The sequence below is a fragment of the Saccostrea cucullata genome, unplaced genomic scaffold (assembly GCF_032062105.1).
Source record: "Saccostrea cucullata isolate Sc308-1 unplaced genomic scaffold, CSIRO_AGI_Scuc_v1 ctg726, whole genome shotgun sequence".
NCBI classification, from domain to species: Eukaryota; Metazoa; Mollusca; class Bivalvia; order Ostreida; family Ostreidae; genus Saccostrea; species Saccostrea cuccullata.
This window is the reverse complement of record NW_026925651.1, coordinates 4,511-18,465: the sequence shown is the minus strand read 5'-3', so window position 1 is coordinate 18,465 and position 13,955 is coordinate 4,511. Positions and strand designations below refer to the sequence as shown.

At 32.4% G+C, this 13,955-nt stretch overlaps 1 protein-coding gene across 1 annotated transcript; it reads left to right on the top strand.

Moving 5' to 3' along the window:
• The first annotated feature begins 12,663 nt into the window (after positions 1-12,663).
• On the top strand, positions 12,664-13,955 carry LOC134269497 (uncharacterized). Its single transcript, XM_062751700.1, has 3 exons — positions 12,664-12,763; positions 13,021-13,204; positions 13,285-13,955. Exons 1-3 carry the CDS (start codon positions 12,695-12,697, stop codon positions 13,794-13,796), a joined length of 765 nt encoding a protein of 254 aa, XP_062607684.1. The 5' UTR covers positions 12,664-12,694; the 3' UTR covers positions 13,797-13,955.

Below are 13,955 nucleotides of genomic sequence, written 5' to 3'. Positions count from 1 at the left end.
ATTGTTCTAAGATCTGACCTAAATATATTGCCAATCTGAAACTCAGGTATTTTTTTTGTTGAAAATATCAACTTCAGTAGCACAAACAAAGTATTTTGAAACAAAATAATTTGGTAAATGACCAATGACAAGCTAAAGGAAAGCAAATTTGCCAGTTAAATGACATTTTCATTGAGATAGCAACTGTAAATGGTGTTATAAAGATTGGACTCACAACACTATTTTGTAATGGTAAAATTCACCAGTTATGACATGTGCAGCAGGCCTATAGTTTTAGGGAGGATTCCGTTTTAGATGTTTGATATAGATCTAATCCCTGTAGAGGTCTTTTGTTATTAAAAAAATACGAAGCAATAGTTGGTATATATTTGTAGGAAAAGTAAAGTGTGAACTTGGTTAATCCCAGTGAGATCGGAATAAAATATACCGCAGAGTTTATATATATATATATATATATATATATATATATATATATATATATATATATATATATATATATATATATATATATATAAATTAAATCCAAGATAAACAAACAAGTTTACGTTTAATTTTTTACACTAAGCGCTTTCGACTCTTCAGAGTGTAACAATGATAATCAGGTATTTTTTTTATAACTTAACCTATACCATGGACTTCTACAACATTTTCCTTATATATATATATATATATATATATATATATAGAAAGCACAAAGAAATTCACTTTTACATGGATACCCACTTCCGAGACCCGGGGTTGCTGATCGACCTTCGGAATCTGTCTCCTAGCAGTGCAGGAACAGCGCGCTAGACCGCCAGGCTATCTAGCCAAGTCAAAAAACTTGCTTTCGCCAGTCAGCATTTGCCTCAGTGATAAATGATTTATTGTACTCGCAGACAAGGTCATTGTATCAACAATAGAACTTGCGAAATATTTGGGAATAACCAACACTATTTGAGCTAAAAAGTCCACTAAACAATACAAAATAGGAACAGAGCAAACACGGACCTCCAAAACATCAGAGGTAGGATCAGGTGCCGTGGACAACTGAGTGTATAAATAATGGACTAACAATCAGTATGAAAAAAGTCAGTCAGGATTTGACTTAATGATAAATAATATTTGCTAACAAGGACATTGTATCGACCATAGAACTTACGAAATGATGACTTTAAACGAGACTGCTGATATTCTTGTTTCATAAACTTGTTTGACAACTTTTCCTCGTTTAAGAAATTGAACATACGTAGAGCATGCTCTTGCTTATCGAATCAATTGAGAGATATAAATCCTGTATGCAGGTGATGAAGGTATATTGCTGCATAAGTAAGGGTAAATGACAGTTGAAAAGTTAAAGTCATCATGTTTATCACGTTTAAAGCTTGGTTTAACGTCTTTTCAAGTAATATATCCAAGTATGATATAGATGTGTCCGACTCTATGGTATCTTTTATCTCAAGCTAACCGGGATATTGTATCGACATAAGAGTGGAAATAACCATTGTTAAATGACAATACGTCGTAGATACATGTATATCTAAATGTCTAGTTGAAGGCCGTAACAAGTGTTTTCTTCTTTTCATGTTTAAGATTTTAGAGAAATTCTGCTTCATAAGAATACAAAAACAGGTCTGCTAATAACGGGACAATTGGTACTCATGGGAATACCAACAGATTGTTGGAAGACCTGATCTCCAAAAACACAAAGAATTGTTAATCAGAAAATAAAACATCTTTTTTAATGTCAACTTCAGGACACTTGTGTTTACAATCAGAATTTTTAAACATATAAACATTTAAAATAATGAGCCTTACAAATAAAGAAAATGTTGTTTTTGCTTTGTCAACAGGGACCAGCACGTACTGATCATAACATCTATCTAATTATTTTTTTCACTTCTGGAGTTTGAATACAGATGGATAGATGGTTTTTATTTTTCTCCTCAATCCTTTCATAAGCGATTTTAACATACATCTGTTGCATGCAGCTGTATAATCCATTCTGACAAAGTATCAATGTCTTCCTTTTCATGTCTGGCCCATCGCCTAGCGTAATATTCTACAGGTTAGAGATTAATAATATTTATGAACTTACGACGACAGTTAAAGGATCGGGTTTCCTTATACAGGGACCTCCATGAGCTGTTTTACTGTGTTGCTCCCAACACAGTAAAAATTTCTCCGACACAGTAACGATTCAAATTTTATGCGTGCGACACAGTAAAAATTTTGCCGACACAGTTAGATCTGTGATAATTAGAAAATTCAAACATATCAATTCTCTCTAACTGAAACTTTAATCAAACAATGCTATCGTCTTTCAATTGTGAAATATTCGATGTCTATTTGTAGGGAAAACAAAGTGTAGTCTTTAATTTGAAATATGGTAGAATGTAAGAATGGACCCTTTTGTGATAAAGAATATTACTTATACAATACCGCGTCAATCCCTGAATCAATTATTTAGTAATTTCCTTTGGAAACTAAATACAATTATATTTCCATCGTCTTTGATCTTTGACTTCTTTCCCATCTATTTTCTTTCTTGTCTAATACGATGTAAACTTTCAGTCCCATTACAATAAATTCCATTAATTTAAATATTGTCTATTTGGGGAATGTTGCATAATCCGACCATTTTCTTTAAAATCAAATGGTATTGGATTAGACAAGTTTAACTATGTATTTCATATTTATATTGATAATTTTTCCTTTTTCTTTGAAGGAATATTAAAATTTTATTTGAGCGATTTGATCTTTAATCCTTGATATAGTTTGTAAAAAAAAATAATAATTTTGTAGATGCTTAAAATTTATTTTTCCAATGTTGTTTCAAAATAAATTCAAACATAATACAACCCACAAATGGTGTTAAAAACTTTAATTTCCAATATTATTTAAGAAAAATACGATTTTTAAAGTTAATTAAAATATTTTTTCAATGAAAAAAGAAAATTGACATTGATTATCCGGTGCTTGAGCTTGCAGGGCGATCTTTAGAGTCCCCATTTACAATGACACGTCCAGCATTGGTTATCTTCCTTGCTTAAAATATACCCTCGCCAGCAAAATGGACATCGCAAAGTTGGACAGCCTATAGAAAACATTTTTGTATATGTACTAACGTAATGTAATTAAACTTTATTCCTTTTTGATAAAAGGGTGCCTGTAAAATGCGAAACCGAGTGGAAAAGGAACGAAATAAAACGAAAGGAAACGAAAGAAAATCTACCGAAACGAAAGGAAACCTACAAAAACGAAACATGGAAGGTTTCCTTCGTTTCGGTAGATTCGTTTCATTTCTATTTCGTTTTGCATTTTACAGGTACCCTTTAAAATTAAGAAAGAAAAAAAAACCAGCCAAATTAGAAAGTACTTTCTTATACATTCACATACATTCGCACACAAATAAAACAAATTAATGAAAGCATTATTATGAGCACCAACATGATCGCAAAATAATATATCACAAGAGATCAATAGGAAATAAACATTAAGTTCAATACGTAGGTTTGAATTTCAAGGTATTTGCATGTACTGTAAATCAACTGTTATTCGCGATTCGTCAATTTGATATCAATCCGCAATGATTAATTTTCGCGACTGAGGAAACGCTTTCTAAAAATACTGAATGAAAATGAATGCATGGGTTCGCGACGATTAATAATCGCCAGTTAGAGTAGGTTGCGTAACTTGCGGATATTTTTCGCACGCGAATAAAAATTGGTTTATAGTATATTTAAATATAGATGCTGTATAAGAAAATTTATCTAAGGAGTATAACATTTTATATATAGCATAGTAAAAGATTTGACAAAAATGAAATGTTTTCTATTTTCCAATTAAATCTTGCAATCAATTTAACTAAGAGTATTTTCATTTATCTTGCAGCTACTTACATTGACATGTTCTGCATCCATTTGCGTCCTTGACGTATCCCGATCGACATTTACTTATACAACGTTCTTGTTTTCGACATGCCCCTGCAAGTGATCCTGAAAGAGATTAAAAATGTATATTCCGGAATATCTAATACCGTCTAGGCTTTTTTCACGATTTTGATATTTAACGTTCCAGGAAAACGTCAGAACCGGCACCATTACGAAAACTGAAAATATTGCCGTCTCGCAATTGTGAATCGAATAAAATGCCAAACTTACAATTCAAATCAATAGCACAATTAACGCTTATAGTTCTCACAAATATCGATAAAAAGATACTCATTCCTCATCTTGATATAGTATTTGCAACATTTCACAATGCACGAAATATAAATAAATCGCAACAGTAAGATAACATGTTATCATAAGATTGTTATTTTATAGATGAACCATTAAAACGATACTGGTAAGTACAAAAAGTTTAACACAATTGATAACTTATGAGTTTGACATTTAATTCGGTTCACAAGTATCTAAAATCAACCCGAGAATATCGCTTTCGCAATGGCACCTGTTCTGACGTTTTCCTGGCACGTAAAATATTAAAATCGTACAAAAAAGCCAGGAAAACGTAAGACATTTCGGACTAACTCTCGGAATAAGTAGGTGAGTAAATACCATAAAGTGTATTAATTAGTAAATTGCATTTATTTTGAGGATGCTTGTCCTACATTTCAGATTTCTGAGAGGATTGATTGATTGTATATTGTTTAACGTCCCTCTCAAAAATTTTTCACTGATATGGAAATGCCACCACTTGCCGGTTGCAGTTGAGAGATGCAAATTCTGCCCTTTACTCGGCACTTAGGGCCATTGAGCAGGGAGGTGTCTTTTTCGTGCCAGCACATAGTGTGACACGGGACCTCGGTTTATACTGTCTCATCCGAAGGACAGGTCTCCACGTCCCACAGCGGGATTCGAACCTGCGACGTAAGGATCAACTCCTTACTTCCTTCGCGACTCTTAGAGCAGACCTCTAACCACTGCGCCATGCAGGCGACTTCCAGGGAGGAAAACAAGTATGAAATTCACAACTTTTACATCACTAACCTGTTTTGATTACCTTTAAATATACTTTATATCAGTCTTTTAGTTTTTTTGAATGTAGATTAATGGACAAATTCATTACATTGCTTTCTACTTTCTTATTTAAGATCGACATTTTGCAAATTCTATTGTCGTTTTAATTACTTTGTTCTCAAAAACAAGCCGATTTCGTTGTTGAATTTCAAAATCAGAGCATGTCCTATGGTTCCGTTACTAAAGCCATCAAATAAAAATTGTTAGACTGCCCTCTCCTGACCGACTGACTAAAACTGTCTGACTCAAAAACATTTTTTACATTCAAAGATTCAATATTTTTTCTATCTATTCCTCTTATTCCGTCAAAAATATGTTGAAATTGTCTGAAAAATTTTTCACCTACCTACCGACCCAATGATTTTACCCTGAGTCGGGAGAAGGCAATTCAATATTATTAAAAAGATGGCCCTTTGAAAAAAAAATTTAATAAAAATGAAGCACTATAAAATACAGTATACCACTCTTACACCTTTTAGAAAAAAATATCCTGAGTGGTTTTTTTTACTGCAATACATGTGATTACAAAATATTTTTACTCGAAAAATATTTTTGTACTCACCTTATTATTGAAAAATATTTGTACTCACCTTATTATTGAAAAATATTTTTTGTACTCGCCTTATTATTGAAAATTTTTTTTTGTACTCACCTTATTATTGAAAAAAAATTTTGTACTCACCTTATTATTGAAAAAAATATTTTTTTGTACTCACCTAAGGCAATGAAAAGACAGAGGAGACTAACAACCCTGACAAAGCTTGATCCTCCCATGCTGAGATCTAGCTGCAAGTATGTTCAGATTGTGGGTATCAATGGGTTAATATTTAATGAATTATATGCCACGCCTTCGGAAGATTTATTTCCCACCTTAGACTGAATATCAAGTGTCAAGGTATTTAATTTCAAGAAGTATGTCAGAATGGACACTTTTTTAAAAAAAAATGAAATAATGTTCGCCGTAAGTAAGCCGAAACTTCAGAACATGTTTATTTTATTTTATTTTTTTTCATATTTGAGTAAATCTTAAATTTCTGATAAAACATATCCAATAATAACAATTTGTTTGATACATACATGTACATAAATGTGAATAGGATAAGATCTTACACAACACGATAAACATATATTTTTAAGTCACAATCTGTTGTATGAAACAAAAATTATGGATATAACGAACTGTATTCAAGATCAAAAGTCCATTAAACAATACAAAATAGAAGCAGAGTAAACACGGACCTCCAAAACACCAGATTTGGGATCAGGTGCCATGGAGGATCTTCAATTTGAAAGAAATAAATGGTAAAAACACGGAGTGTTAATTTCTTTTAAGTCTGACAAGTTATCTGGCTCTTTGGCTTTGGTTCGGCACAAATATTTACCATTATTCTTTATAACACGATTTTTGAAACTCCAATGCAGTAATTTGTAATCATAAGAACATGTTATATCATTTAAGGATGTGTGGTTATGCAATTTTTTAGGCTTAGGGAATTCTTTTAACATACAGATTACACGTTCTTAAATTCCCATGAATAATGAAATAAGACTGAATTAATTACAAACGCATGTAATATAATATTTTTCAAACAAACATCATACTGTTACAAAAAAGTACAAAGAAGTATTCTAATCAGCGCACTACTGTGGTAATTAATTGATATCACACAGCTCACAGATAGTGCAATATGAAATTATATCAGGAGCAATGTAATATATGGAGATAACGAACAAGCTCTAAAGTCCAACAAAAAGTACAAAGCAGGAACAAAGCAAACGCAGACCTCTGAAACATCAGATATGGGGTCAGGTGCCTTAGAGGATCAAGAATCCTCTGTCGGCTGGTCACACCACACGCACCTGAAGTCTGGATAATACCCCCCCCCTTTTTTTTAATGAAAAAAATGTAAGAGTGTAAAATAACTCAAAAATATAAAATTTCCCCGTCAAACACATCTATATGTCGTTATATGCCAGCAGATTGTACTTTTTCTCACGTTTAAAGAATGACCCTATTTGGTATAATAAAAATACACAAGGTAAGAAACAAAAGTTGTAAACAAACGGGGGGACTCCTGCTTCGATACAGGTTTTCAAGGTAATAACAGTGTTACCTATTATACTTTTGCAAGCACTATGTCAGGGAGATGTTCTTCTACTAAACTATTCAACCTAAACCCCGCCATTAGCGTTTGATATGCCGTAATCGGACGATTTATTAATCGGATACATAAAATTTTCTCCATTGGCAGCTTTGGAGGAGGTTTTGACGTTTTCTGTTTCGCCTTATCTGATTGGTTAGATATTTAAACAGTATTACAATTAACCAATCAGATCAGGCGAAACAGAAAAGCAACTCCAAAACCTCCTCCAACGCTGCCAATGGAGAAAATGTAATGTATCCGATTAATAAATCGTTCGATTACGGCATATTTAACATTAAAACTGTATGATTTTGTAATACACTTTATGCCTCCTAGATGGCAGATTACAAGGGAGAGGATAGGGACATGCTGGTTAAGAGCTAAATTTCATCTTTCTTCTGATATTTCTATATAATTCCTCGTATCAATTCTCTATAGATGTCATCAGCAGCACCCGTCTATAGAAAACACCGTACTTAAGCATATTGTATTACTTCTTCCCAAAGACATGGAATTGAAAATAACGTTTTCTCGGTGTTTATTTTTTTAAGGATGAAGAGTTGCGTACATGGGTTGTGTAATTTCATTGCTTTGATTGCGATAAAAAAAAATATCCATGTAAAATATTGTAGAGCTCTAACTAGTTCTGTTTGAGGATATGAATAATTGATGTTAAAACATATATTAATCTTCCATATTTCATTTAATAATTGTTAATGATATTTTTGCAAGCCATCGGTCTTACGATTGTACAATCAAATGAAAATTAAGATTGGAAAGTAAAATATGACTTACATTAACTAGAGGAATACTTCAAGTTTAAATTTTTAAACGCAAAGTATTTCATTTTATCGAATTTTCTTTAACCTAGCTCTTGACAGCAATGCTTATTAGCGTGATATGAAGTAAAGATTTGATATATGAGATGTCTTGCAATGATACAACAAACTTTTATCAAAATGTATTTTTTTAAAAATTGAAATAAAAAAGAAGAACATATGTAGCGTAATCGAAAAAAAAAAAATCATAAAAGTTTCTAAAAATGCTCGGAGACTTATAGATTTTAATCCTAAAATATTTCTGTTTATCATTTTTTAAGTAAAAAAAATATAGCGGATGCTTTTGATCGTGCTTCCAAAACATTTTTTTTATAGATTTGATATATTTCCCAATGGTCTTTTGCGAAAAGCAATGTCTTTTACAGTTGAGTCGGTTTACTTTGAAATTTAAAATTCTTCAACTTCAAAGTTTTAGAATCTGATAATCATACATGTATTACGTTAAAGCATTAGTTGAAGTTGTTGAAGCATGTATTGTATTGCATCATTAATAGAACAGGGAATGGAAGTTGATCTTTGACACTTCTTATAAGATAGACATAGAGTACTCCAGTATTTTCTACAAGTGACGTACATGTAATTCTAAAACATTCTAAGACCTATTAGAAACCTTAAATTAATCAGAAATTTCATAGGCCAGTAATATCAAATACGCTGAATTCTTTTATACTTTATCTGATAAAGACTATCTTTTAATATATATCATAGACAAATGCTTCTTCAATAAAAATTAAACTCTTAGATATTCATATCTTGTGAAGGCAATCATCAAAATAACTTGACAATCATTGCCAACATAGTTGTAGTGCTATGAGAATTGATTTTCAGATACTCTGAAAGAAAAAAATGCAATGTTCACTTTTGATGTGATTTGATTCTAATTTTCTTGAATGTATTTTTCGAATATATGTTTATTTGACATTCAGACACATCTTTAATCAACAAGTTTAAAAATCTTATTTTTTTTTACTGTTTGCTTGTTTTCGCGTACTTTCAGGAATACTCCTCTCACATTGAGACGCTACAACTTGCCCATGGGGGTGTCAAATTTACGCCTGTGATGGCCTTTGATTAATGAGGGATCGATCATTTTTGTGCCATCAAATTTTATGTCAGCTGTAAAAAAGAAGAGCTAGATGTTCTGCAGTCTTCTGTTTTTACAATTTTGCCGAATCATCAAGTTTTATTGTTTGCATCTCCGGTGATATTAAGTGTTTTAGTGCTTAAATTTTTGTCTTTGAACTGTACTTATTTAGTAGATGTAATAGTGTATGGTGTTGTTGGTTCATTTGTCCTGACTTTATTGCATATTCGCAAACTATACCTTCTCAGATGCATATATAATTTTCCTTACTTTTAAATATACTGAAAGGAAAAAGGAAACGCATAAGAACAAAATATGCGAAATTTTTTTTGACTATGTGGCCGAAAATTATGAAAATTGGTCAGATGCGTATTTTGGTTACTTTGCACTAAAATCGCTGGTCAAAACTACTCAACCATGAAATGTATGGCGTAAAGTAGGGGAAGAGATAAAAATCTAAAAACACGTGCATGTTGATGATGCTAATTTTGTGATCACATTTTGTAGTGCTAACCGATGCATTAGAGTTATAGAACTTTTTAAAAAATATTTGCAGTCAGTATAAATTTCTTGCAATCATGGTATGGCTGACGGAAGTTAGATTCGGTCTAGTAATTGAAGTGCATACGTGAATAAAAAGGCAACAACATGTTGCTGTGCAGATTGTTTTCAATTTTTACAACCAAAATTTTTTTTTCGGTTGTCAGAGAGTAACTTAAAAGGTTTCCAACCAACTATGACGGTGACGTTGGTGCGTAACAACATCACATCAAGATTGGGTTTTTCATCATGCCACCTCGGTTATTGTCAAGGCGTTATCACTGAAACCGATATTTATACATCAGACAATCATACACATTTTTTTCATCCTAAAATTGACAGAAACTCCTGCTCTAAGGTCCGCGAGCTTGGCATTTATGTCGATTTTACTCTCACACGCGTACGTACGCGTCGTTTGCGTAATGTTTTTTTGCATGTTAACACTGGGAAATTGTAGCTAGCGTTTGTTGAGACTTTCTCACAAATATTTACGTGTACCAAATCAGCTGGATTCTGAACATTCTATCCTAAATTGAAAATTCGTGGGATTCATTGGGCGGGGGCCTTTGTTGGCTTTGGAATAATACAACTACTCTCCATTTTGACTACCGTCGGAAGGGTTGAATAATAATCCTATGAGTAAGAAAAATGCTCTGGTGAACTCAATGCACAGGAAAATCAAGTCTATTACTGCTGCACACGGGAGATTATGAGAATTTTTATTTTTATTTTGGGGGGTATCAATATATCAATTTCAATAACTCAGGAATTATCAGTCAAAGTCACACAAGATTTTGGAAACTTGCTGATGAAAGATGAATTAAAATGTATGATAAACATACTGGAAAAAATATTCGAAATAATAGTTTCAATTTAATTCAAAAGTTTAATATGGGTTTCTTTTTTCCTTTCAATATATAAGAGATGTTAACAATGTTGTAAATTCTTTGAAGTACTTCTGACTAAAGTTTTAATTATATAGCACTTGTTTACGGACTTTTTACTAACTCCTAGTATACTACTGAACAAGAAATGTTCCTCGTATACTACTGAACAAGTAATGTTCCTCGTATACTACTGAACAAGAAATGTTCCTAGTATACTACTGAACAAGAAATGTTATAGGGGCACGTAGTGATGGTTATAAGAATAAAAAATAAGACTTAAGTACGAGGGGTGATCAAAAAGTTTGCGAACTAATTGAATAACTTTCATAAAAGAAACAATATTCGGTTTCAATGTTGATTATATTTTAAATTAGTCCTCTCTTCTTTTAATGCTCATCTGTCACCGTTCTGCTCATGCGCAAATCACGTAATATAGGCAGTCCCGTGACCCCCTCAGTAGCGTTCTATCACAAAAGCTGAAAAGATTTTTCTGAGTTTTATATTTCTTTCCATGTAAGTTAATTTTTATAACAAGAACAGCTTATTTGTCAGGAATGGTCAAATCTCGGCAACAGAATGGGTGGATAAGAATATCCCTTCCAAAAGTAAGCATGGCGACCATCAAAACCCAAATCTTCCGTCTCGCGAGAGACGTTTGTTCAAGGTGGATAGAGAATGGGTGCCTCCTTTTTTATCACATCTAATATGTTCAAGATCTAAAGTAAACGATATCTTATGTATTTGATAAAAATATTATTGTTGAAATATTCAACTATTTTTCAAAGTGTAAATTGGAGGTCTTTGATAGCAAATTCCTTAAGGTCAAGATCTAGTAAATGAAAGGTGCCTACAGATTCCTCAAATTTGAGAAATAAATTCCTTTAATGATGCCTTCTAAATTTAGCTTGTTCAAATAAGGTGTTTCGGGGCATAGAATGTAGGTAAACAAGATGAAAAATCATAATTTTAACTGTCATTTTCAATGAAAGATTAAGAAATTATGTCATGAATATAGGACTTATTTCTATATCAGACAAAGAAAATTTATCCAGATTGCCTACAGTCCCTCAGAAAACGGTAATTTATGTGTTCTTGGCCTCTTCTTTTGAATAATGTCAATTTTAATATAGGTATCGGCTATTTTTCATGTACATGTAATTTCAAATTGAATTCCCTGAAAATACTTTATTTTCTACATAATTCTATTAGAGCAGTAAAGTACGGGAAAAAGAAAGTTGAAAGTGATTATGACGTCATAATGGATTTAGCACCAAAAAGGTAGTCTAAAGACATTTACTAGATCTTGACCTTAATTAAAAACACATCTCTTTTCAAACTTGCATTCACTGGGCAACATAACAAGTATCATTTTTAACCATCTGCCTTCCTTAACTAAAACGATCAATCCACTCATTGATTGAATTTATAGGAAGTCATTTGTCTTAATAAACTGTGTACAAATTATTATATGCTCTACTTCAAAGGGATTTCTAAGATACACAATAAACTTTACAGCCGTTTGTTGAACGAATTCGACTGAGGCAACCATTTTTCGTCACAAGTGACCTGCATAGTGACGTTAATTTCACATTGTGACGTCACAAACAAGGAGCAAAACCTTATTCAGCATATGCTATTTATAGAAATTGTGTTTGGCTATGTGTATACCTTTTTTTTTTCTAATCCGAATTTTGGTTTTGTAGATATTGAGATAGTTCGCGAACTTTTTGATCACCCCGCGTATATTAATGTGCTTGATATTCTTGCTTTGACTTATTTTTTCTTCATGCTGACAAGTATGGTTCTAAAAAAAACACAGCTCTAAGCGTATATATAGAGTGTGAGAGCCAAGTGCTTAAATATTTATTTAACAAACATTGATCGTACTTTAATGCATTCAAGGTCAAATGATGCTGCTCGATGCATATTGTTCTGGAATGAGAGAGATTTAACAGATTACAATAATGAGTGTATTTGTCGTAGGTTGCTTGTAAGCACTTGCATATGTATTCTATATAATTGGGTTTCATTCCATGAATAGTTACCTCGCTATATAAAGTTCAACATCATTAATTGTATTAACTGCAAATTGTATATAAATTATAATTTCATTTTATGTGGTATAAATGGAACAAAAATTTTTGGTAAAAGTATGTATTCATTTATTCATGAAGGCTTTCATCGACTGAATTTAATCATGAGTTTTGTAACAACCGTTTGCTTTGTCTTTCTGAATTTCAAGACGTTTTTATCAGCCTCTGGTTCGGTAAGATTTTTAAAAAAATTAAATCTTCGATAATTATTATAACTAGTATTGCAGAATTTCTTTTCTTCAGGATTGGATTTTAAAGATTTAATGTCACTGGGTGAGAAATTTAAAAGAGGCAGTTTAAAACATGGGGTTACATAGCCATTGATGAATGAAAATCACTTTAAAAAGTTATAATTTGAACACATACGAGAATCAAATAACTTCAACTTTGTTAATTTTAAGGTTCAACAAAAATCATATTTTGTCTGCAGGATCAATGGACTGTTGAAAGAAAGATGGGGAAATCAACCTTTCAGATCATATCAATTCAGAAATCAACCGACGAAAAGTTTGTTTACTATTCTACCATGATCAGAGCACCTAGAAATACAGAAATGGAAACATATGAAGGCGGTTTGTTTTCTAACTGGAGAAAGAACTCGAAATGGGAACTAGGTCTGTATCCCCCCTCTCTGTGTCTGTCTGTCTGTCTGTCTAGATGATTAGGTTCTATAAATAGCATTCTTTTTTTTTAGTAACTAATGACAGCGATGGTGATACAGCGCTATACAAAGCAAGCCTAAAAGGTAAGCCCAAAACCTTCCTGATACCACCGGTGTGGCTGAAATCAGAACCCGAAAGCTTCAGAATGCAGTATGCTCCTTTTGCAACCATAGAAAAACAAACAATTTTTAAGTTTAATGATTGCCAGTTTCAAGTGGAAAAGCGGGAATCTGAGACATCTTCCACATATAAAATTACCGTAAGAAACTGCAACTGCAGGCGCAAATTTGAAGGATCAGTTGGAAAAATGACACCAAATGGATTCGAGGAAACAAGTGGATTATCTGCCTTGTATTTCTTCCCGGCCCATATGTTTGAAGGTTCTTCATTGGATGACCAAATATCTTCCATCTTCATTAATCGCACAGCTCTTATCAACGATGGCGTTGACGTCAAGTCTTTACAGTTCATTATTGAACGTGAACAAGATGACTTGGATAAAGACATGGTTGATAGATCAGAACTCTATTATAGATTGATTTAGGTTGAATAAAAGAAAACTGTGGATATAACCGTGACACTTTTGATATTTAAAATAAAACATTGTATATTGTAGAATGTAAAATGTGACGTCATAGGTCGTTAGCTACGTTTCCTTTATTATCGAAGGTGCAATTTTTCAAATAAAAGAGATGACAACATT

What these genes read in the sequence shown, in the direction of transcription:
- LOC134269497 (XM_062751700.1), top strand. Translation starts at nt 12,695, where the DNA reads ATGAGTTTTGTAACAACCGTTTGCTTTGTCTTTCTGAATTTCAAGACG. An exon ending in TTTTATCAGCCTCTGGTTCG is followed by an intron (nt 12,764 to 13,020) that starts GTAAGATTTTTA and finishes TTTTGTCTGCAG; the next exon opens with GATCAATGGACTGTTGAAAG. An exon ending in GAACTCGAAATGGGAACTAG is followed by an intron (nt 13,205 to 13,284) that starts GTCTGTATCCCC and finishes CTTTTTTTTTAG; the next exon opens with TAACTAATGACAGCGATGGT.